The sequence below is a fragment of the Scophthalmus maximus genome, chromosome 3 (assembly GCF_022379125.1).
Source record: "Scophthalmus maximus strain ysfricsl-2021 chromosome 3, ASM2237912v1, whole genome shotgun sequence".
Classification (NCBI taxonomy): Eukaryota; Metazoa; Chordata; class Actinopteri; order Pleuronectiformes; family Scophthalmidae; genus Scophthalmus; species Scophthalmus maximus.
In genome coordinates, this window is record NC_061517.1 from 18,594,707 (window position 1) to 18,617,937 (window position 23,231).

The window sequence follows — 23,231 nt, forward strand, 5'->3', positions numbered from 1 at the left end:
CAGGTGTTCGTTAATGATTTCTCTCTCTCTTCCTCCTCCTCACACACACACACACACACACACACACACACACACACACAACTGGCTGTGGCCTTGGGCAACTCCTGACTTTTATTTAATCTCTACTCCCCCTTCTCCTATAGTTACCTTTCCACCCACCTGCTTTTCACTCCTCTCTCCTTCCTCTGTCTCGTATTGCATCCTTGTCCTCCTTCATTTTTTTTAATATATAATGTTTTTCCCTCCCCTTCTCTCTTGGCCACTTTCATCTACTGGATTGTTATGATTGCTGCGCGTTCCTCTGCCATGGCCTGCAGGAAGATTGAGTTAGTACTTGTCAGTGTGCACAGGTATGCACTGTGGACACCGGCTGGCTCACTCACCTTCCACTGGAATACAGAGGGAGACGCTCGCGGGCCCGGGCCGCAGAACAGACCTCTGAGTCAGCCACATGGTAACAGACAGACAGGACGTATGAGAGAGATGCATTCATATATATGTAAATCTCAGTGCAAGTAATTGGTACATTTTTATGTATTAAAACCATAAAAATCCTGCATTGATAATCAACTTTTTTAATGCAGATATTTGAAGAAAAAAAAAAGCCAATCACTGCTGACATTGGGGCGAGAGACGGGGTACATCCTGGGCAGGTCGCCAACGTATCGCAGGGTCCAACATACCAAGACGAACAACCATTCGCTCTCTCATTTACACTTACGGACGATTTGGTTGGTTTGAACCGGTATTCAAACCAAGAACCTTCTTGTTGTGACGCTTGCAGTGCAAACCACTACACCACAATGCAGCCCCGATTTGAAACCACAATTCTATTTTAAAAACCAAAAAAAAAGCCCAACAAAAGTACTGCCACTGGATATTGATACAAATGGACAATGATGCAGAAACACCTCTCAGGCTTGTGGTGATGTTTTTCAAATGACGGGGACAATTAGACGTCCACCACTGCTCGGCAAATTGCTGTCCCGGGATAACCTACCCCCACCCCCAGCATTATTTTAATGTTCCGTGAGCGGGGAGCACAGAAAGAGATGGTGGTGGTGGTGGTGGTGGGGGTTCCAGCTTCTCTCCATCAGCGTCAGACTTGTAGTGCGTGCGGGTGCAAGCGTGCACAAACACACACACGCAGCCCGGGCCACAGGCATTTCTTTCTGATAGACCTGCAACCACAGTGATGCAAATGAATACGCGCACAAAGACTAACATGCAAATGTGCACTTGCTCTGGCATGCGAGGATTGGTGCTTGTTCCGAATCTGTATGCGTAAAATTCACCTCGCGCATTCGTGCAGCGCGGTTGCAGCAAGCAGACACACATGATACCCCAACAAACAAACAAAAAAATCTGTTGATGAAGAAGGTTCAACTGGCACGTCATCGGAACACGCGCGTGGAAACGTTTGCTGGAGTGAGGAGCGACATTTGTTTCCTCTCAGACGGTCTGCTCTCTCTTCAGCCTGTGTCTGAGCAGGTGCTGAAATGAGACACTAAATAACTATTAGAGTTAGAGGAAGGGCGAGAGAGGGGGAGGAGAAAGAGAAAATGAGAGAGCACTGAACACCAACAGTAGCAGGGAGGGAGGGAGGGAGGGAGGAACAGGGAAGAGAGAGCAGAGGAGCTTAGAGAGGGGATCTGCATTGTAAGTAGCTCTCGGAGCAGCAAGTGGTGGCTGTTTTTCCAACCTGTTTTTGTTTCCTCGAGGAGCAGGAGAACAAGAAGAAGAGGAATCCGCCAGAGGAGCACAGATTTGAAAAAGTCTGAGCTGTGTCTGGGGGGGTGGGGGTGGGGGGAAAGGGAGAAAGGAGAAGCTGGAGGAGGAGAAGGCGGAGGACAGAAGCCAGGAGGAACACAAGGCAGCAATGGATAGAAGAGTGGCTCAGCCTGACCCTGGGATGGCCTGGATTCACACACTGCTGCTGGCCACCGGCCCGCACGCGCACTAGACTGCCAACGCCGATGAGGTACAGTAATGGCAAAAACAACTATCTCTTCTGTACCAGAAAAATGAGCAAATCAGAAAGAAAACAAAAATCCATACACAGACACTCGCACTCGCACCATATCCACGTTCTTCTCAGCAACCTCGATGCACCTTGCAAGTTGGAGAATTGTGCCGCCTGAAGGCGGAGGGGCAATGTCATTTGCCGCGAGAGTGCAAGTTGTGCTTTGTGTGGTGCAACTTGGAGAAAGTGTTCTGCCGCGCAGCCTGCCAGGTGCATTGCCTGTGTGGGGCGGCATGCACGCTCGGAAAACAGAGATACTGCAGATACTGTGGTGGAATCCGGTAGACAGTACCACCATGAGATGGGTTATCTGCATCCCCCGTTTGTCTTGTTTGGAGCACGTGTGTTGCAGTGAAATCTGGCACTGCAAGTTTCACACGTTAGTGAAAGCACAAAAAGTTGCAGACGTGGCTCGCCTCCATATTCATGTGTTCTCTCGGAATAAGGTCGCTGCCTGCACCGGGAAAGTTCCCAGCAGATCCCCTGGCAGCGCAGTGAGTGAGCTGAGCCCTGAATGTGATGGTTACAGTGCAGCAGTGAGTTGTTGCAGAGCGGGGCAGGTAAGTGCACGTCTGGAGTATGTTGGATGAGGGGTTGTTAAAAACTGTACATGGCTGAAACTTGGCGCCGCCGCAGCGCACACACGCACACACGCACACGCACACACTCACACACACACATACACGCACACGCACACACTCACACACACACATACACACACACTCACACTCACACACAGATACACACATACACTGCGCGCACATGCAAACACACTCTGCAGGATATTTTAGCATTAGACTTAAACACATTGTCGGCCCGTAGCTTCAGATGAAGCAAGAGCTTGTGGTTGTTAACTGAGGCCTGCACACGAATCTGTGTGTGTGTGTGTGTGTGTGTGTGTGTGTGTGTGTGTGTGTGTGTTCACTGTAGTTTTGAGCTTTCTGTCCTTTCTCTCTCTCTCTCTCTCATTTCGTTCACTCAGCCTCCAGCTGGTCGAGTTGTTGACACCGCTTTATGAGAGACAAACAACGACGACGACAACAACACAATGATGACATTCAGGACATTCGCCAACTGGGTTTTCCATTTTTTTTGATACAAAGGAAAGGGCTCCCTTCCTCTTCCGCTCAGTGTGATGACTGTGATCTGAAACAGATTCCCACTGTCCAGACTTCAGAGGGTGAGCCGAGCGGATGTCTGTCGCACTGATGAGTAAGTGAGTGGATCATCTGACGGGTGCAGGTCTTGAGCGCAGTTCGATTGCCGTGGGGTGTGTTTTTTCTGGATTGCGTGATTTACTACGGTGTGTCTGGCTCGAAGTGCACCGCCCGAATGTGGGGTGGATGTGTCCCAGCGTTAGGAGCATGAGTCAGGACTTTGAACCTTTTTATTACAGGCTGGAGATGCAACGTGCCACGGGCCTCTGATAACGTGACATCAACAGTCATCAAAATGAAGAAAAAGAAGAAGGAGGGGGGGAAAAAAAAGGCGGGAACGGTTGATTTGATTTAGCTGTGATTGAATTTTCTATCCTGTAAGCACATTACTGTGGATTTGATTTCACTCTGCATGCCTCCTCGTATCACTCGCAGATTCATAACTCCGCTCACAGCAGCCCCCCCCACCCCGAAACTGTATGTCTGGAGAGCACCTGCCCCATCACCTGCTATTCAGACAGTGTCTGTCTGAACATGTGTGTGTGTGTGTGTGTGTGTGTGTGTGTGTGTGTGTGTGTGTGTGTGTGTGTGTGTGTGTGTGTGTGTGTGCACTATGGGAAAGCGATCCAGGATGCCACACCTTGCCCTCATCCTACCCCTTACCTGTCATCCCACCTACATGCAAATGCATTTACATTTACATTCACGTGCCCGCACACACACGCATACACGCACACACACACACACACACACACACACGCTCAGCTGCTAGCCTGAACGTGCCTATCCTCGGTGTTTTGCACTGACCTGTCGTGGTTGGACCCGGGCTAGAAGAATCATTAGGCGTCGCTGACTGAAGGCAACCTGCCCTGTAAACACCAGTGACACCGACAGTCACTTTCCTCGCCTTGCGGCTCGTGGCCTAAATGACTGCGACGCTAATGGCCCCTAATAACAGCCCTGGCTCACGCACGTGTGCACCGCCGAGCTCGCTGTGTTCGTCCCCTGGCCAGCTCAGTAGTCAATTTCAGAGGAATGAGAATTTGCCGTGTCATCCAGGGAATGCAGGGATAAGTGTGTCCGTGTGTCGGGGGAGAGGGGGGTTTTCATCTGGGGGTTTGGTCGCCTCAGAAGTAGGACATGAACTTGGATTATAAAACAGACCACCTGCTGCGGCACTACACGTGCATTGACTTCATAGTGATACAGTAATGTTTTGCTTTGACTCGTAGATGGAAAAGTTATGCTCTAGGAAACCCAGAGAGCCCTAACTCTCATGTGTTGGTGAATCTGCGTCTTTGAGAATATGCCATGTGTGAAGGTTAAAACTGGAGCCCGGCTGCGTACCTGCACACCTGTCTGGCACTGTGGCCCTCTCCGGTTATTTCACTTGGTGAATCCAGTACAGCGTGGTGTGTGTTTCACATTTGCACTCATGCAAGTTAATCAGTTTCTGACTCAGGAGACGTTACCTCCTCAGTGCAATGCAGTCATTTGTGCCCCTCTGCTCGTCTGACAAAGAGAAGAAAGGCAACCCAGGTGCTACTCTTTTCTTTTTCGGTCGCCAATTTAACATTCTCTCTCAATCCGTTGCTCTAAATGCTGATGATCACTGCTGGTGTTTGGTTTTCCCAGTGGTTCATAGCTGCAGCTCTGGGCGAAAGTGGAATGGTTCCAGGACGGTCCGAATCTTTAGGTGTGTTCCACTGTTACCCACTTTTGCCCCGATCCCGTTTCAAAACAACAAGCGGCCCGGCGGATTGCTTGTGCATACCTGTCCAGATAATGAAAGCAAGAAGTGGAGGAGGAGGAGGAGGAGGTGGTGGTGGGTGGTGGGGGGTGGGGGGGGTGGGGGGCTGAGGAGAAACTGCTGGTGCTCAGCTGGGGGAAAAAAAAGTGGAGCAGGGAGCTGAAAAACAGCATGGAGGAACATGCGAGTGAACACAAGAGCAGATGAAAGCAAGAGATGCATCAGCAGTTTGAGGCAAAGTAGGTCAGCCTCTCTCGACGAGAGCTCGACGGCTACGGATCAGATCGGAATCAAAGGGCTCTGATTGACAGTTTGAGTACAGCAAACCAAGACACCTCTTCATTTCTCTCTCTCTTTTTTTTTTAAACCTGTAGAAAAGAAAAATCTGAAATGAAATCGATCCCTGAATGGCGCACCTTCTTTTAACGTAACTCAGTTACTACGAACCTTCTGGTGCTGATCTGATTGATGGATCAACGGTATACTAATCACGTTGAAAACCGGTTAAAGAATGGGGCTTGGCATTTCTGAAAACTAATAATTCAGCATTTAACGGATAAGGGCGGTTATATTTCACATTTTCTTACCGTCGGCAAATCTCCAGAAAATATTTGAGCTTATAGGTTCGGACCGTTCCGAACATGACTCACTGTAACTGGGACTGACTGTGTATCTGTTTTTGGATAAGTGGTTTGTGTCTTTGAACATTTGGATTAAGAAACATGCTGTAAGCCTTAACGGTCAAGATTGATGAATAATGTGCTGGATTCAACTATTCATATGTTCATGAATGCAGCAAAAAAGAAAAGGGAGAAAAAAAAGAAAGAAATCAGCTCTCCTTTTGTTAGAATCTCATTGCGAACCAATAACCATCGTCTGTCAGAAAGCACTGATTATGGGATTTTCGGGATTCACTGTGTGCTGGATCCTTGGCCCTCAGTCAACTGCGTAGCTTTGGTGACTTACGATGAAGCACCATAATTAGATCAGGTTATTTCCATAAGTTTGTCAATAGCTCCTTTGTGTCTTTATTATCCTGGCTGCGCGTCTCCTCTCCTGTGTCAGCTTATCCGGCTGCAGTTGTTATGGTGGCAGAGTGAAGCTGGGAGGGGAGGGGAGGTTAAAGGTCCAAAAGTCTTGGCGTTTACGCGTGAGATTTTTTCGGGCTTTTTTAAATTAGAGATCGCTGTTTGTCTGTTTCTGTTAGCGGAAATACCACTGAGGGAGACAGGGTCAGTGAAGGCCTCTCTGTGTCTTGTCACTCTCAGTTAGGGGCTGATCGCATCTCGAGCACACAAACGCATCAGGTGTGTGTGTGTGTGTGTGTGTGTGTGTGTGTGTGTGTGTGTGTGTGTGTGTGTGTGTGTTGTAGCTTTGTGTGACCATAAGCCATGTTGTCAGTATGCATCTTCATAGTGACTCGGAAGGTCGTGGGTAAGTCGCCCCGGGGGCTGTGGAGGAGGATTAGGAGGACCCACACCATGTGTAAACATTCGGGTAACCCCCCCCCCCCCCCCCCACCATAGCCTCCGGGGTGCTCACCTGTCTCGGTGGGTGGAGGCCGAAGGGAGGAACCAATGCCAAGAAACTCCCTGACCTGAATTTGCTCAACTGTTTCCGCGCCGTGCAGACGTCGTCACCTTGACATCTGGTGTGCTCGTCTCCGGTTGGAATCCGAGTCTCGCCGAGGAGTTTGTTCTGATTGAGAGAGTCAGTTGAAGCCCATCAAAGTGCGGAGACGACACCTCCCCGGATTTTGCGTCCAGGTACTTCAGGTGAAACAGGGTGAAGAATTAAGTGGCTGCGCCGAATCAAATTCAAGGCGTCCGCAAACTGTCGCGCTGACAGGAGGAACGACACGGGGCTCGACTGTTTCTACATATTCAAAGCCACAGAATTTATGGACAAAAAAAAACCCCCTGCCAACCTCAAACACACACACACACACACACACAGGAGCGTATTGCATAATGTCTGAATTTAAACATCAAGTTCACAGTTGCCCTTTAATCGTTTTCATGTCAACACATCATCATTTGCATCACTATAATTGGGTGGAAAACGCAGCACACGAACATATGGTGTTTGTAAATGAAAGCTCAACAACAGCCCGCTCCATCACATTACTCCAATCACAGTAATAAAACAAGAGATTGGTTATTTGTTCTGAGCGGAAAAGTAGCTCGCACCCTAATAACTTTATTAAAAAAAGACACATCCCTTATCAGATTATGCCGTCTAAACTTTGTTATGCCAGTTTCTAACAAACTAATGCAACAACACTAATGATAGGAAAGGTTCCAAACTGCTTTTGCGGAACGCAGAGCGCAGGAGGAGCGCTTTTCCCCGGAGTGACGCGGAATGATGTCATGTCTTGTCGCGGCAGACAATGCCGGGCTCTCTCGTCTCCCGCATGGCAATTAGTGGTCCGATGTGACCGAGTTGAACTGCGATCTCGCACACACACACGAGCTGCTCGCACCACACTGCTAGGACACTCCAGTCTGTCTGACCACGCACACACCGGACTCATGCTCAGGGCCGGTAAGCGTGCGGGGGAAGGAGCGGACACTGTCACTTTGCCAAGGGAGGTTTCCCCTCTGTCGTGCGTTTCAGCAGAAGTCGGCTGGATATGCAACATTTGAATCATCCGCACCTCAACAGTGCAAACTACTCAGACATAATCCCCCAATATGGGACGACGGGCGGTGAATGATCAGTCTTGAGAAAATAACCGTATCTGAAGAGCTGATGACGACGTTCGATGATCAAGCTCAATTCCCAGGGTTTCACTGACGTCACTGTTAACTGACAGACTGCTGTAAGATTTTAAAGTATATGCACTGTAAAAAGGGAAAGCTAAAATAAAAGAAATAAACACAGAATTTGAGGAGAAAAATTCCTAATACAAGTGCAATGATCTGTCCATGCAGCAAGATGGTTTCACTTGACAAAAAAATCTTGGAATATTCATGATCAGTTCAAGAATATACATGAGTTAAAATATAGAAACAAGTAAGTCACTTTCAAAACAAGACACTTACGCTCATATTTCCACATCTAAGATTTGAAATCTTGGCAAGCACAGGACAATTTTCAGTGTGTTTTGTGTTTTTCGTCGCTCTTCACTAAGAAAAACAGAGGGGCGAGGAATGTTATGCTGCAGAGGCCTGCAGCCGAACTCAAACCACAGAGATTGTGAACACAATATTTGGTATTCCCCTGAACCACCGGGGGCCTCTGGTAGACCTGAAACACACAGACGGTTATTTCTTTCATTTGACCTCTGGCGAAGGGAGATAATGTCCCCACCTTCCTAATCCTGCCTGCAAAAGCTTTGACTGGCTCTGTTGTCGTCGTCGTCGTCTTTTTCGACCAGGGGAGCATCTGTGAGTACCACATGAGAATGTTTCAGAGGTCACTTATCCTGAACATCACCTTGCACTATTTGAAATATTACAACTCCCTTAGCATTTGTTGTTTTGTGGACCACGGAGAGAGGCTTCTTAGACTCAAAAGCTGAAAATGTGTTGCCTTGCTGTCGCGGCACCCACGCGGGCGCTGGTGAAAAGTGATGTAGAGAGACTGGACATGTCGCCAAAGTTTTGAAATACTGTTTGATGTCGCACAAAAGCACGGGAAGCCACTTTTGACGGGGCGAAATCCCGATTCCTCCCAAAAGTCAGATTTAATCTCACGAGCTCAGCTTTGGCCTGGAAAAAAAAATTCCCCTTGATAAATAAGATCAGCAAACTATGGTGGCTGGTGCAACAGCAAAAAAAAGGATGTGGGGGAAATAAAAAGATACGAGAGAAACACGGAGAGATTACAAACGCACACGCGGTACCTCAATGTTTTTTTAAATTTTAGTTCTGAACGTGGACCCAGTGACAGATCTCAGGTCTCGAGGCACTTTGCTCTGCAAACGGGACCAAGGAGAAACAACAGCTCCGGTCAACACTGTGTGTCTGCCATGGCTTGGGACGATGACATGATTATCCATTATAAGGCTCATCATAGTCTGTATGAGTTGATATGATGCTTTACTCGTATTCACAATTGTCCCCAGGTAATTGTTGTTTTTTTGTCTTTTCATGATGTTTATTGAGTGAGTAAAATATAAAAACGTAACTTTTTTTTAAAAAAAACTTAAAATTCCAGACCTATAAAAGTGTTTGATGGAAAGTCAGGGAGCTGCGCTGGGAGAATTGAAAGGTTGATTTTGTAGTTTTAAGTGGAATTTGAGATTTTCTTCACGAGCTGTCTTGTATGTTGTTTATTTATTTATTTATTTTTTAGTTTGAAAGTCGGAGCCACGACTTTGTGGTTGCACTTGTCCGGGATGTTTGATGTGGATGCTTGAATGACACATTGTTGTCTGACAGTCGGCCACGCTGAACAAAGCCGACTGCTGTTTCCAAGCGGAGATATCCCATTTAGATAGCAACCCTGTCTCCGATAAAATTACGTTTGTATACAACTTAACTGCAACATCAAATAGGTTTTGTTGGGAACATACTGTAATTGCTGGCTGGGTTAAGGCTCACGGGGGAACAAATGTCTTTCTCTTTTTTTTAAAGAATGAAGAACTGCATTTATTATTAGCAGTGGAGTTGCCGTCGGAGATGGTTGAGGTGGAGGTGGGAGTACAAAGAGCGGGACTGTCCCGCCGGAGACGGGGGTCGGCATCCGCAGTCCCGTCTGTGGTGAGGTTAGCCGACAAAAACGTGGACATTTTCTGTATTAATCCGGATCTTTCCCTCACTCTGACCAAGTAACAAAAAATATCCATAAAAAGTTAAATAATGCCTCTGTCATTACAAGTGAATCCACACGCACAGCGAGACTGAATATTTGACAGAAAATCAAATCAAATCTTGACTGTTTTACCAATATATTCAGTATCAACACATTGTTCTGTTGTCGAATACATGAATGAAAAACATATCCTCATTATGTTTATAGAAAAACATTATCCAGTCACACTTTACGTTTCAACCTATATAAGTATACAACTATACAAGTTGTACTGTCGCCACATTTTTTGCGGAGGGAGTTGCACATAATTCTAAAATTTATGAACAGTAAAAAAAAAAAACCAACACAATGTCGTCTGTGGTAAGTAATACAAAGCATCGTCCATGCTGCCCCTAGGTGTGTTAGTATAGACGGGGATTAATACTGATGTGGAGCTCAAACGCTTGGGTGGATGGAGATTTGTGTGGGCGTTTTAGAACGCCGTTCTAAAACCAAAACGTAGTAATATGAATGTAGCGTATGTCTTCACCTTCAGGAACCACAACCAGCTCCGAAAGCCGCTCCATTCGTTTGGACACCCTCACCTGCCCGTGACCAACTTCAAACGGAATGTAATGAACCAATTACACCGCATTTGACTCGAATCATCAATGGATTTTTGTTGTTGCTATTCTCCCCGGTAAAGGATAATTCTGAGACCTTTTTAAGATGAAAAATATCACAATTAAAAGATGCTCCTCGTATGGCCGCTGGTGATCAAGTCATGCCATTCATTAACTGCTGTACGCAGACACGCCGTCTTAGAGCAGCCTTAGTGAAATTACAGGGGGAAACACAGGCAGTAAAGTCCATAACAGTCATAAATAACACCCTGCTACGACAAGGGAAATTACACGTCTTTAGAATTGAATCTTTAACGGCGCGATGCGCCCGTGTCAGTGTCAGGAATGTGCAGTACGTGTGATCGGATGCTTTCATGTTTTCATAAATGTGGTGGTGGGCCTTATTGTCAGTTTTTTGGGGATCTCTGTCAAATGTGCGTATGGCCTAACTCATTTTCCACGACGAGTAGGCTGCCTTCACACCGCTTCACCGTCGGTGGAGGATTACGAGAACCTCCATTCATTGCGATGAATCCGAAAAGACGAGACAATCATGCAAAGAATTTTGGTCCGTTTGCTCCACAGCACTCTGTACGCGAGGAAGCAGTCCACGTTTGATCTGACGTTTCAGACTGGAGATAGGACAAAGTTCGAGTTCACATATAACGCCCACGCATCCACATCAGGATTACAATGTAACCGCATCCAGACGCCAGTGAGCTTGTGTCGTGATGCAGCTGTGGTCTGGATGTGTTCATGCGGTTCAGTGGCTGCACTATACGGGCGGATCAGTGTAAGCAGTTCCCACACCCTCTCAGGTGTCCTGTGCTCGGAGCAGCCTGGCCCCGGCGCACACATAAAGGCCGCCTTTGTCTGCAGCGGGGGAACAGGTAACCATTTGTGCCGGCACTGCCGTGTGTGTGTGTGTGTACTTGTGTAAGACTAAGAGAGAGAACACAGAGCAACCATACCGTTTCCACGAGAACAGGTGGGGCTCCTCAGCGGCGTCATACTCGCATCATACAGGACACGTGGGCCTCGTCGTTCTCGCTGTTTTATAGATAAAGTTTTTATACTTTCAAGAAAAGCCCGAATTGATGCTTTTATCCTCTCACACGCTAGTCCTCGTGTGAATTACAAGTGCAGAGTTTAATACAGTTTGACGTGATGATTTAAAAAAAAAAAAAGGGATTTAGAGCATGTCACTATGATGACTGAGAGCCTGCGTGAGCGCGTGGGTGAACAAATTAATGAAAGGGACAAAACGTTAATTGTTAACAGCCTTCTCCGTGCTCCAAATTGCACACTACTGAAGCATGTTTTTCTTTTTTTACAGTTGAATAATAGTGTGCTCAAAAATGTAACCGACTAAAAGCACCGTTTTTAAGTGTCGTGTTGATAAGTAGTTTTCTCCCACAAAGAACCACACAATATTTGTTTTGATTTTGACATCGTCACCAAGCCAATTAGGAAGTCGCCGCTAACTCATTTGCTCAAAAGTGTATGGAAGGCTACGGACTTGACGAAGGGGGAGTGAGCGTCTAAATGAGAGTCGGCTGACGTATCGACTTTTAGGTGCGAGTGTGTCGGTGGTCGTATGTGTGCGTTTGGTTTTGCGGCCTCTGGACAAATGACCTGTGACATTGACCTGTGACATTCACACAGGAGATCAGCTCTGGCACAACAAAACACTACGTGTCTGAGCCGCTTGACCTGGAATATTCATTGACACTTACCTGCATTTATTGGCAGAATGGTTCGCAGGAATTAAAGTAAGGTAAATCGTTTTGTTATTAGGTGCTATTTACAGTTATTTAATTGACAGTCATCAACAGTTAAACCAGCGTGTTGTGTGTTAGTGTCTGTGCCGTTCTCTTTACCTGGTGTTTAAGTCCGAGGCCGAGGATTACCTGCTCAGGAAGCAGGAGGGTAAGAGGAGCCCGAGCGCCGCTGGTGTGTGTTTCAGCGGCCTGTCAGGACAGCCAACTTTATGACCCACTGTACTGGGTTTGAACAGACGCTCGCTGTAAATGTTCCGATCAGAGCGGGTGCCTGCTGGCTAACGTCGGCTCCCAGGAAGTCAGATCGACGGCCGGGGTGACAGATGAGTTTGGAACTCGGGTGAAAGGTGAGAGTGCTGAGGATGTGCTCTCTTCCTCTGCCTGTGCGTCTGTTCTGGCATTCCGTCTGGAGCTCTGTGTGTGTGTGTGTGTGTGTGTGTGTGTGTGTGTGTGTGTGTGTGTGTGTGTGTGTGTGTGTGTGTGTGTGTGTGTGTGTGTGTGTGTGTGTGTGTGTGTGTGTGTGTGTGTGTGTGAGAGAGACACAGAGAGATGTTAAGTACAGGGGCTGTGTCGACAGTGGTCTTTAATTAGAGCAGGAAGACACGGCTCAGGAGACGCACTACTCTAGACTTAAAGTGTGTGAGATTGTGTGTCTGTGTGTGAGGACCGGGTCTGACTGGGAAACCTCCTGCACGTGTCCATATAGTTTGAGGGTCAATCTTGCTAAATCTACAGGTGCCTGTTCAGTGTGTGTGTGTGTGTGTGTGTGTGTGTGTCTGTGTGTGTCTGTGTGTGTCTGTGTGTGTGTGTGTGTGTGTGTGTGTGTGTGTGTGTGTGTGTGTGTGTGCGTGCGTGTGTGTGTGTGTGTGTGTTTATCTGGAGAAGAAGATCTCAGAAGCCATTTTTAGAAAGTCATTCCTACGCCGCCGACTGAGCCATCCACGGATTATTAAACTTACGTAACTCTGATCACTGTTCATTAAACAGTAAGTGAAGATATTGCGTAACACCCAATTGACTCTGAGGAATCTCAGCTAAGTTGCGGACAGTGATTTGGGTCCAGTCAACCATATCTGATCGCAGGATAAGTGGTTTGCTGCCGTTCTGGTTTAAGACACAAATTTATTTCTTGTGGAAACTTCCCCCGGGCTTGTCCCTTGTTCAATCATGTCAGTCCATTTTGTCCCACATGATCATACAAACACCAGAAAAGGGATATATTTACATATTTATATTCATCTATTTATATTTGTGGTTCATATTACTCACAAATAATCCAAATGTCTTTTTTTGGCATGAGTTGCCAAACAGAATTGAACAGAATGTATTCATATCGTCTGTATGAACCTATAAACTGTTATCTAATATGCATGTGTGATACATATGATGAGGCCAGTCACGGTAACTTTTATTATTTTGTGTTGGACAAGATTTTTGTTCCAGAAATGATTGTGATAAATGATATTATTGCCATTTTAAGACCTTGTTTTGCTACTGAATTGTGCAAGTCACATGTGAACATGTCAACACAATGGCTATTGTCGAGGTCGATAACAATGATCATATTCTGATAATATGGAATATAGGCCTAGGTATGATTATTAGTAACAGCATTTATACCTGACAGGTTTATTTATTTTTCTCTTCTCTTTGTTTTAAGACTGTATAATGGCCCCCGTGAAAACCTTGTAGACATCAGTCTTCAGTTTTTTGAAATATCCAAACGAAGCAAATGAAGCTTTATCATAAGTTTTCTTCTCCCGCTCTCTCCCTCTGCAGCGCCCATGTCGTTCAGCCATGCTCCCTGGGTATGGATTCTCACCTTTTCCTGATTTCCAGCCGCACCTTCACGCGTTTCGCTGCCGAGGAGAGAGTCCCAGCATGTGGATCCCTGGCTCGGGAGAGTCCCAGGCCCCGAGCGAGGCCCTGGAGGAGCGGCCCCTCCTCCACCCGTGCCACCACAAGCATGTCGCCGTGTGCCAGGAGGAAACGTTGGCTTTCATTGAGCTGCAACCACCGGTGACCCCGAAACTGAACGGCCACAGCGCTCAGAGGCCGACTGTTATTCCAGACGCACAATGCGTAACGCACTCTCGGCCATTGAATGGCTACAGGCACACGCTGAACGAACTGAACGACATGAAGAGCGGCTGCCAGACGAAAGACAGTGAACATGACGCAACGGTGGATTTGAACTCTCATACGCTGAGTGACACCGAACTCCATTGCCACGATGGTACTTCCTTGCAGGAGTGGACTGAAACGCCACAAACTGTCACAACGGAGCGTCGTCCCCCCCACACAGCTCTTAGCCTCCCTCTGTCCTTCCCTCTGCTCTCCCTGTACACGAACAGAGACTCGTGGGAATCTCCGATACCTTGCTCCCCATCCTCACCTGAAGGTCCTGGGCTTCAGAGCCCAGACGCCCGCCGGCCGCAGAGGAGAACGTCTCAAGGTTCACTGAAAGAGAAGTCTATCAGTGAGTGTGCAGCTCATTTCACCGTAACAAATTAGCGCCTTTGAAACAGTCTACACGCTTCCTCTTAATCCCTTCAAATGCATTTGTTGTTTCCAGGGCGAAAGGTGCAGGTTTATTCTCCAGAGAGCCCAAGCGATGAATCCCTCAGCAGCCCACTCCTGGAAGCGGACCATATCTTCCCCGGACCGTTTGCGTCTTTCCTGGAGGAGGACCTGAGCGGTTTGTCTTCCCTGGAGGCCATTTCAAGTCCCTCGTCCGCGGACTGTGCCGCCGATCTCCCAGACCTCAGTCCCGATGATATTTTCGATCTGCCCACTGAACCACTGCAGATAATAGAGGACTCGATACTGGACGTGAGGGAAGACGGCGGGGCGCCCGGGGCCACGGGCGGGAGCTTCTTGTCACGCAGCCGCCAAGGGGAGCAGGAGCGGCGGCGCTTCTCCGCTTCCGAACTCATATCTAGACTGCAGCTGTCTCAGAGGAAGAACTCCTTCACCCTGAAGCTTGGGAAGTCGCTGTCGGCACGGGTGACCTCCAGGGACAGACAGAGCTCCAACGGCGTCGGCCCCAACCCCGACTGTGAGTAGACAACAGATCCAACGTCACGTCAGCCCCTCGCGGAAGGGTCGTCCACAACCGGCCGTTTTCATATTCCTCAAAGCATTCTTTCAAACTCATGTCCGGTGTGGAGGCATGTTTTTATCGTTGTGTTTCTTTACTTATTTGTTCGGGTTCGCAAATGTGTAGTTTAGACTAAGAGCTGCAGAACCTATTAATGTTGAACCTCACCCATCTCCGTTGCGATTGGCCATCACTGTCAATACATGAGAACATAATGCTTTACTGAAACAGTTAGTCAGGTGAAAGTGAATCAGCATATTTGAGAATTGGTTCATCATTGTCATTTATCAATAAGGCAGCTCCTCAAATGTTTACTGTCTTACACGATTTTAAACAAGATATGTCTTAGTTAAAACAAGCAATGTATACATCTGTAATTTTGTTACGTGCATTTCTGACAGTTTTATGAAGCTTTATTGAGTAACTAATTAATTTAATATATTTTATATTTATTAATTGGGGGCAAAAACAACAACAAATTGACTGCACATTTTCAAGTTTGTCTTAAAAGTTCTGGGGGACAATCTCCATAGTCCTCTTCATTCTGGGCCAAACTTACATTTCAAAACCATAATTTTGGAACGTACCCAACAGTCCACATTCTCATTTTAACTTCACATAAAAAGTACTTCTGAACAGAAAAAGCACTGTGGGTTTTTCCTCATATCACCTCTGTTAGAAGCCCATCAGACATTGATTGCCGGCAATGAACAAGAGGAGCAATTTGCAGCAACCAGCAACCGTCTCAATGACTAATAGATATGTAATGATTGCCTGCAGGTTGGCTGTGGCCTTGACACTGAACCCTACATTGCCCCCGAAGTCTGTTCCATCACAGACAATGTGAATGTGTGATAAAGAAGTGCAGATAAGATAAGAAAAGTTAATATAACCCTTTACTAATCTCACTGTTGGGAAATGTGCAGTGTTTGGTTCGTCGCATAGGAAGGCAAAAGTAGGTGAACCTTAAACAATGTCTTAAAAGATCCAGAGTGGTCACTACAGTACAGTATTTCTTGACACTGTAACACGTGAGGCAACAATGCTCCATCCCTTAACCTCACAGCTACATGACCTGCTTTTCAAAAAAAACAACCTTCTTCAGATAAGTCCAACTCCAAGCAGCGCAGCTCGGGAGGTTCTGGTGACAGCGCCCCCCACAGTCCTGTGGGACCGGCACCTCCTCTGCCCAGCAGTGACAATGGGATGCCTCTGCATCGATGGAGCACAAAACTCGGGTAAATGCAGCCTGTAATTATTCAAACATGAAAAGTGTAAAAAAAAATCCAAGGGCTCGTTTTAATATTATTTCCCTTATTTCAGAATGCGAAAGAAATCCATAGAAGAAGACTCGGGAGCACTTCCAACTGTTGCCAGTTCGAATCGCCTGTCCAGGTTTCTGCCCAGTTGTAAGTTTCCCTCAAAGAGGCTGTTTGGACATCTACACATTTCCCATTGTCATTATTTTCCTTTGTGTGTTCGACTCCTGCTTCGTCCTGCAGCGATTCTGTACCAGGAGTACAGCGACGTCGCCATCAACAGAGAGATCCAGCGACAGCAGGGGAAGGAGCCGGGCACAGAGTACGAGGGGCTCAGGGATGAGGGGTCTGACGGGATCCCGTCTCCCTCCAACCTGTCTCCGTCCAGCTCCTTTCGCTCGTCGCGGGGCTCTGCCTTCGCACTGTGGCAGGACATACCCGATGTCCGAACCAGCGGGCAGCTTGACAATTTCAGCAACGAGGAGAGGAAGTTACAGGAGGTGAATAAAGACATTTTACATTTTGTAACTTGCGTTTGCGTCTCATTTGTTTCCCCCGTTCGACTGCTACAGCTGTTTGCTTGGCTGACATCATTGTGTGTGTCGTCCCCCCCCGCCCCTTTCAACTCAGGCAAAGTTTGAGCTGGTGACCTCTGAGGCGTCGTACATCCGCAGCTTGACGATCGCCGTGGACCACTTCATGCTGTCGCAGGAGCTCGCCGAGTGCCTTGGCGCTCAGGATAAGCAGTGGCTGTTCTCCAAGCTCCCCGAAGTCAAAGATGTCAGTGAGAGGTGAAGTGAATTGTCTGTTGCCCCCCTCAGGTCTTTGTTTTTTAACACCTCAGTCATCAAGTCTCCTTCCCTGACTGCATGTTCCCGCTCTCTCACTGGCTGCAGGTTCCTGCAGCACCTGGAGCACAGACTGGAGGAAGACATTCTGCGCTTCGACGTGTGCGACATTGTCCTGGACCACTGCCCGGCTCTACGAAGGGTTTATTTGCCTTACGTAACCAACCAGGCCTACCAAGAGCAGACGTACCAGCGTTTGCTGTGAGTAACTGCTTCCACTGTTTGCATATAATATTATTTGGAAACCAAACCAAAGTACGCAGGTGCTATCCCTCTCTCTCTCTCTCTGCACATTCATGGCTGTAGTGCATCAAATCCAGTTGTTTCACGCTGGACCTCCATTATGTTCAGGTGTTGTCTTGCACATGCATGACTTGACTTGCAGATGGTTTTGTTTTTTGAGTACGCCGGAGGTTTCTTTTGCACTCGACTTTCCCTAAAAGTCATTAAAGTGTTCCTCTAAAATGTGCACGTCCTGTCATCTCAGGCACGACAACCCCCGCTTCCCCGGCATCCTGGCTCGTTTGGAGGAGGACCCCGTCTGCCAAAGACTTCCCCTGACCTCTTTTCTGATCCTCCCATTTCAGAGGATCACACGGCTTAAAATGCTGGTGGAGGTACATGATTAAATGTTCACTGCAGGAATTCATGTTCACACTCGAAACCTAATTATGTGAAACTGTAAATGGGAGAATATTGGGACTGGCCAAGCAATTTGCCCCAGCAGGTCCCCCCCCCCCCCCCCCCCCAACAGTACATAACAAGAGTATTGTTTACTTTTTGGCATGTTTTCACAAACGTCTTTATTTTTCAGAACATCTTGAAGAGGACAACGCCGGGCTCTCGAGATGAGGACACCGCCACGAAGGCGTTCAATGAGCTGAAAAAGGTGGTGATTATCATCCCTAATAGCCGCTTGGATGAGCTCCAGTATTATCACTGGTGAGGCACAACAGTAATGACTGTGTTGGCGTGTGTGTCTTCTTAGATCATCAAAGAATGTAACTCCAGTGTGCAGTCAATGAAGAGGATGGAGGAGCTTATTCACCTCAATAAGAAAATTCATTTTGAGGGAAAGGTGACTGAAGTCTTTGTGCATTGATCTTAAGTCGGAATGGTATAGAATAACCTTTTTTGTCTTTTTTTTTAAATTTTAATTTCTTATTATAACATCATATTAAGGCCATTGTAGGTATAGCAGGTATAGGCAGGCAGCAGAGGGGGCTTATATTCTGAAAGAAACTTTAAATTTGTAATTTGTCATGAGCAATACAACAAAAAAATATATTATTCTCTAAGATTATAACATCATAAATTAGTAAGTAAAAAGTCTTCACACCACAGACAACAGTGCCTGCCATGTGTCATGCCTGCAGTGGGTGGCTTAATCAAATCATAGTATACTTTGCAATTTAGCAATAAGGAAGTAATTGTGATTTTAGCCCAGAATCATCACATCATCACAAGCGTCTGGCTCCGCTCTCCAAATGTATTTTATTTTCTGTTTCACCTTTTTTTTTTAACTTGCAATGGCCCCAATATGCCGTATAATGCCACCTTTTTTCCTTTACCGTGCTTATTATTCAGCAACCTATTTCCTGTCTTTGTAGATTTTTCCTCTGATCTCTCAGTCCCGCTGGCTGGTGAAACATGGCGAACTCCTGGAGGTGGACACGCAGACAATGAGTTTTTCCGGATCAAAGCTGAAGTTGCCCACCAAGCCTGTGTACCTCCACCTGTTCAATGACTGTCTCCTGCTGTCCAGGAGGAAGGAGTAAGTGAGGTCCGGTTGACAGGAAGAGACAAAGGAGTCAAATATTATACTGAGTGATGATCCGCGATACAAAAGAAAGAAACAAACATACGTGTTCACTGGGTCTCTTCAGACTGGCGGTGACGCAATCCCTCTGAACACTGATATGATCAGGAAACAAAGTTATGTTTCACACCAAAATGCATAGATGCTGAATTCTACCTCCTCTAGTCCAAACCTTGTCCAAATCAAGTCAGGTCAAGTCAAGCTTTATTTATAAAGCACATTTAAAACAAAGTGCCCAAAGTGCTGTATAGGTCAATGAACAATACAACACAATAAGAAAAATAGTACACATAAAATACAATTAAAGTACAATAAAAGGATGTCTTGCTCAGTCTGAATTAAAAGCCAGGGATAAAAGGAGAGTTTTCAATAATGTCCAAAGTAGAGGGAAATATTGTGTCTAGAAATAGAAAAATAGGTCTATAAAATATCCAAAATGAGCCCACAGCTCTGCAAGCAAACACCCAATTTCTAACAGTAACCTTACAAAATATCAACTCGTTTTTGTTTTTGTTAACCCAGACTTATACTAGCTTTTAGAGCTTTAGATGTTTTTGCACATTGTAACCTATTATTTATTGTTATCATATTTCACTTGCTTGCTTTCCTGCCAAGAGTTTGATCAGAAGATTCATACCTCATCCTAACCTTGTGGTTTCATTTGTCGAACTATTTCTAGTGCTGGGTGCGCTGACTTCCTGGAGTCTAATGCACACAAATACCACAACCCCCCCAATGATCTGAGCCGAGGACAGTGACATTAAAAGCGCTAAAAGTAACAGATGGAGCTGTACTTTGATGATGCATTTAGGTACATGTCTGAATCCACTTTTGCTAGTTTGAATTGAAAGGTCAGGCGCATGGATCAAAATGGGTCACAATTAATCATGGGTGTGTTTTGGGCATAAAAATGCAATAAACCAAGCAGAGTGTCATCTCCCATTCCCTTTAAGAGCCACGTGCACTTGCACCTTGGCAGGTTGTTATTATTAACGTGGATTTGCGAGGTAGTAAGAGAGGACCCTTCTCTGCAGAGTCATCTGTGCAGAGTGAATGCACTTTTTGCACCCGCCAATTTAGGTGCATATAGCTATCTTGAAGAAGTGAAACAGTGTAATACTGCACCATTGACTTCAGACCAGGTTATTGTTGATCGGTCTCGCAATGGCATTTACACCATGAGGGAACCTGACGGGAAAATGACAACAGTATCGCTCTGAAACGTGCCCCGCGCCTGCTGCTACCAAGCTGGTCACGAGTGTAAAATGCTTAGGTATGGTTTGCTGTTAATCTTGATAGTAAAAACACTTTATCATTTATTTCGCAGCACCTGGAAGTTCATGGTGTTCGTACATGCCAAGATCGGCGAGCTGAAAGTGAAGGACCTCAGTCAGAAGCTGCAGGGCATCTCGGGCTTCATCTTCCACCTGCAGCTGTGCGAAGGCCAGCAGCTCAAACACCAGATCCTGCTCAAGTCCCACACCGAGTGAGTACCACCGCTTTGCCCCAAGTACTTTCGACGACAACTTTGCCTCGGTGAAAGCTGGATTGCTGTAGCAGACGGTGCTCTAACTGGCCTTGTTGGTTTTATGTGGCTCCCAAGGAGCGGCAAGCAGCGATGGATCACAGCAATGTTCCCTTCGGATCCGCTTGAAGACATCGAGCAGGCCAATGAGAACGATGGTCAGTAGGCGGCGGGAAGTTCACCATGGATCAGTGTAAACCTCTTTAGTGGTCTTGTTCACCTTTATTTATTCCTTTCCACTTAGATATATCCCAGGTTCAATGCATCAAAAGCTATCAGGCCCAAGAGCATGATGAGTTAACACTGGAGAAGGCTGACATTCTTCATGCTAAGACCATTACAAGTGATGGTAAGAATTTGGATTCCATCTTCCTACCTCCACCTAAATGAATGTAACTTGTGGTTAGGTTTGTGTGTCTCACTGGCTGTCTGAACTTTAAACAGGTAGTAGATTAAAAAGACGTGGTGGTTTGTTTGATGTCTTAAGGGCATGTTGTATTTCACCAGGCTGGGTGGAAGGCATCAGGCTGTCGGACGGGGAACGGGGCTGGTTCCCCAAAACCTACGTGGAAGAGATCACAAGTCGCAGCGCTCGCCTCCGCAACCTCCGGGAGAATATCCGCATCAAATGTGTCACACAGAAACTGGAGGGAGAGGACTAACCGTTTTAGCTGCAGCTCGTCCCGTGTCAGGGGTTCATTTCATCCGAAACAAATTTCATTGTTGAGCTTCTGGATCCTTGTTTTGATTTTAGATGGATGTGGGACCTTTGTGTACTGTAGGTTGCAGGTTCCATTGCAAGCCAACATTTTTTGACTGACTGCTCTTACTAATTTCCTTTAGCATCCTAGCTATGAGAGCCTACTTTCCCCTTACAGTTCCAGTATAATAGGCTTTTATACAATATAAGTCTGTTGTCAAAAGTTCAAATTAGTTTGTTTGTTTTTTTTAGCAGTTTTTCCTCTGTAGATTACCTTAAGCATGCTTTCTGGGAATGCTTTTCAATACTGTTTTAAAATCATACATTCATGTATGCACATTTACCAGCTGTGCTCAAAGAACACATCTTGAGGCGAATGTGTACATTTCTTGTTTCATGTCAGAGGAGATCAACCCGTAACAGTTAGCACGAGGCGAACTCAAAGTCTGTCCCCATACAGATTTTAAAATCCCCCTTTGAGGTGCAGGACTTTCATTCATGTATTAGAAAATCCCCTGAGGCAGATTCTTAGCTTCTGCCTCTGCTCTGCCGCGTTAATGTAACTGACACGTGTGCAGAGCATCGGTTACTTTGTCCCCATGTGTTCAAGATGTGGACTGTTAGAAAAGCGTGCCTCTTTCTTAAACGGGACAACACCGTCCCTGCATGTACTGTAAAGGGACTGTAGTAACAGTCTGGCCTGCATGAACACTGGGGATTGGTCAGACAAGGCCATTTTTATTTTGTCGACAAACCCCACGAAGAGACCACATCACAACAATGAAGTGATCCTGCTGAGCGGTATTGTCCGTCTCAGCCTAATCTTTCTTCTGTTCCGTAGAGTTCTTTTCTAGTCCAAAACCTTTGAAAAGACGCACACAAACATGCGCACTGTAGTTTATTTTTACTAACACCCCCCCACCACACACACACACACACACACACACACACACACACACACACACACACACTCACACTCCGTCCTACACCCGTGAATACTGACTAGAGCGTCAAATGTGTTTTAATCCAACCCTGAAACTGGTCCCGAAACAAACTAACTGTGGACTACAGTGCCATCGAATAAACACATTGTAGGTTTTGATCTTTTCACGGAATTTGTCGACGGTAAAATGTCAACAAATTCCGTGGAAAGATAACACGCGAACAAAATAACACGAGCCTTGTTCTATCAAACGAGGACATTGGAGAAAAATATGTCAAATTTAAATTGTGTGATAAATGTGCAAATTAAACTTCAAAAGTACACATTTTTTACATTTTTTTTAAACAAATCCCAGTTTAGCACCAGTTCAGCAAAAAGCGTTATGATTCTCATAACACAGAATACAAAGGCAGTTATACACTAAGCACTGAGTTACGTTCAGGATATTAACATCATTCCCCTCATTAAGTGTAAAAGTCCCCAGTCGATCAATTGCACAGTTTAACTGTGCCAGATGTGTTGTTCATCGACCACTGTAGTCGACATTCAAATGTAAACTCTACCAGTGGCACATGCAATGTTTATAACCCCACTTTGTTTTTTTTCTATATCTAAGTTGTTAGTTGTAATTTAAGTGGTTGCTGTTGCAGCGTGTGTATTTATACTCCTCTAGCTGGTTGTTCTCTAAGGAGATTCTTGATGTAAATGTACTTTTCTGTAGATGGCCTCGTGTATAAAGAGTAGAAAGTGGTCCATTTACGTTTTTTAACAGTAATTTATAAAGATATATAAAGATATAATGACATTCCATAGCTATAAACTTTGCAGTCAGGCTGATTTCTAATACCGCGAGGACTATAAATACTGTAACACACTGGATGTTTACTGGATTTCTCAACACTACTGTAAATGTTTAACCAATGAAATAAAAGCAGATAGTTTCATTTTATGTTCTGTTGAAATAAT

The 23,231-nt window shown here is 46.0% G+C and overlaps 1 protein-coding gene across 3 annotated transcripts; it reads left to right on the forward strand.

The window, feature by feature from the left end:
- Positions 1-1,640: 1,640 nt before the first annotated feature.
- Positions 1,641-23,214, forward strand: arhgef19 (Rho guanine nucleotide exchange factor (GEF) 19). 3 transcript variants are annotated; one of them, XM_035646084.2, is made up of 16 exons: positions 1,641-1,981; positions 13,851-14,550; positions 14,647-15,129; positions 16,277-16,409; positions 16,495-16,580; positions 16,674-16,930; positions 17,061-17,221; positions 17,327-17,479; positions 17,766-17,895; positions 18,093-18,167; positions 18,267-18,356; positions 18,889-19,052; positions 20,425-20,583; positions 20,701-20,780; positions 20,867-20,971; positions 21,130-23,214. In XM_035646084.2, exons 2-16 carry the CDS (start codon positions 13,869-13,871, stop codon positions 21,282-21,284), a joined length of 2,913 nt encoding a protein of 970 aa, XP_035501977.2. In that variant the 5' UTR covers positions 1,641-1,981; positions 13,851-13,868; the 3' UTR covers positions 21,285-23,214. The 3 variants fall into 3 exon arrangements, with proteins under 3 accessions (XP_035501977.2, XP_035501978.2, XP_035501979.2); XM_035646085.2 differs by lacking the exon at positions 1,641-1,981 and adding an exon at positions 3,064-3,235; XM_035646086.2 differs by lacking the exon at positions 1,641-1,981 and adding an exon at positions 11,092-11,180.
- The last annotated feature ends 17 nt before the right edge of the window (positions 23,215-23,231 follow it).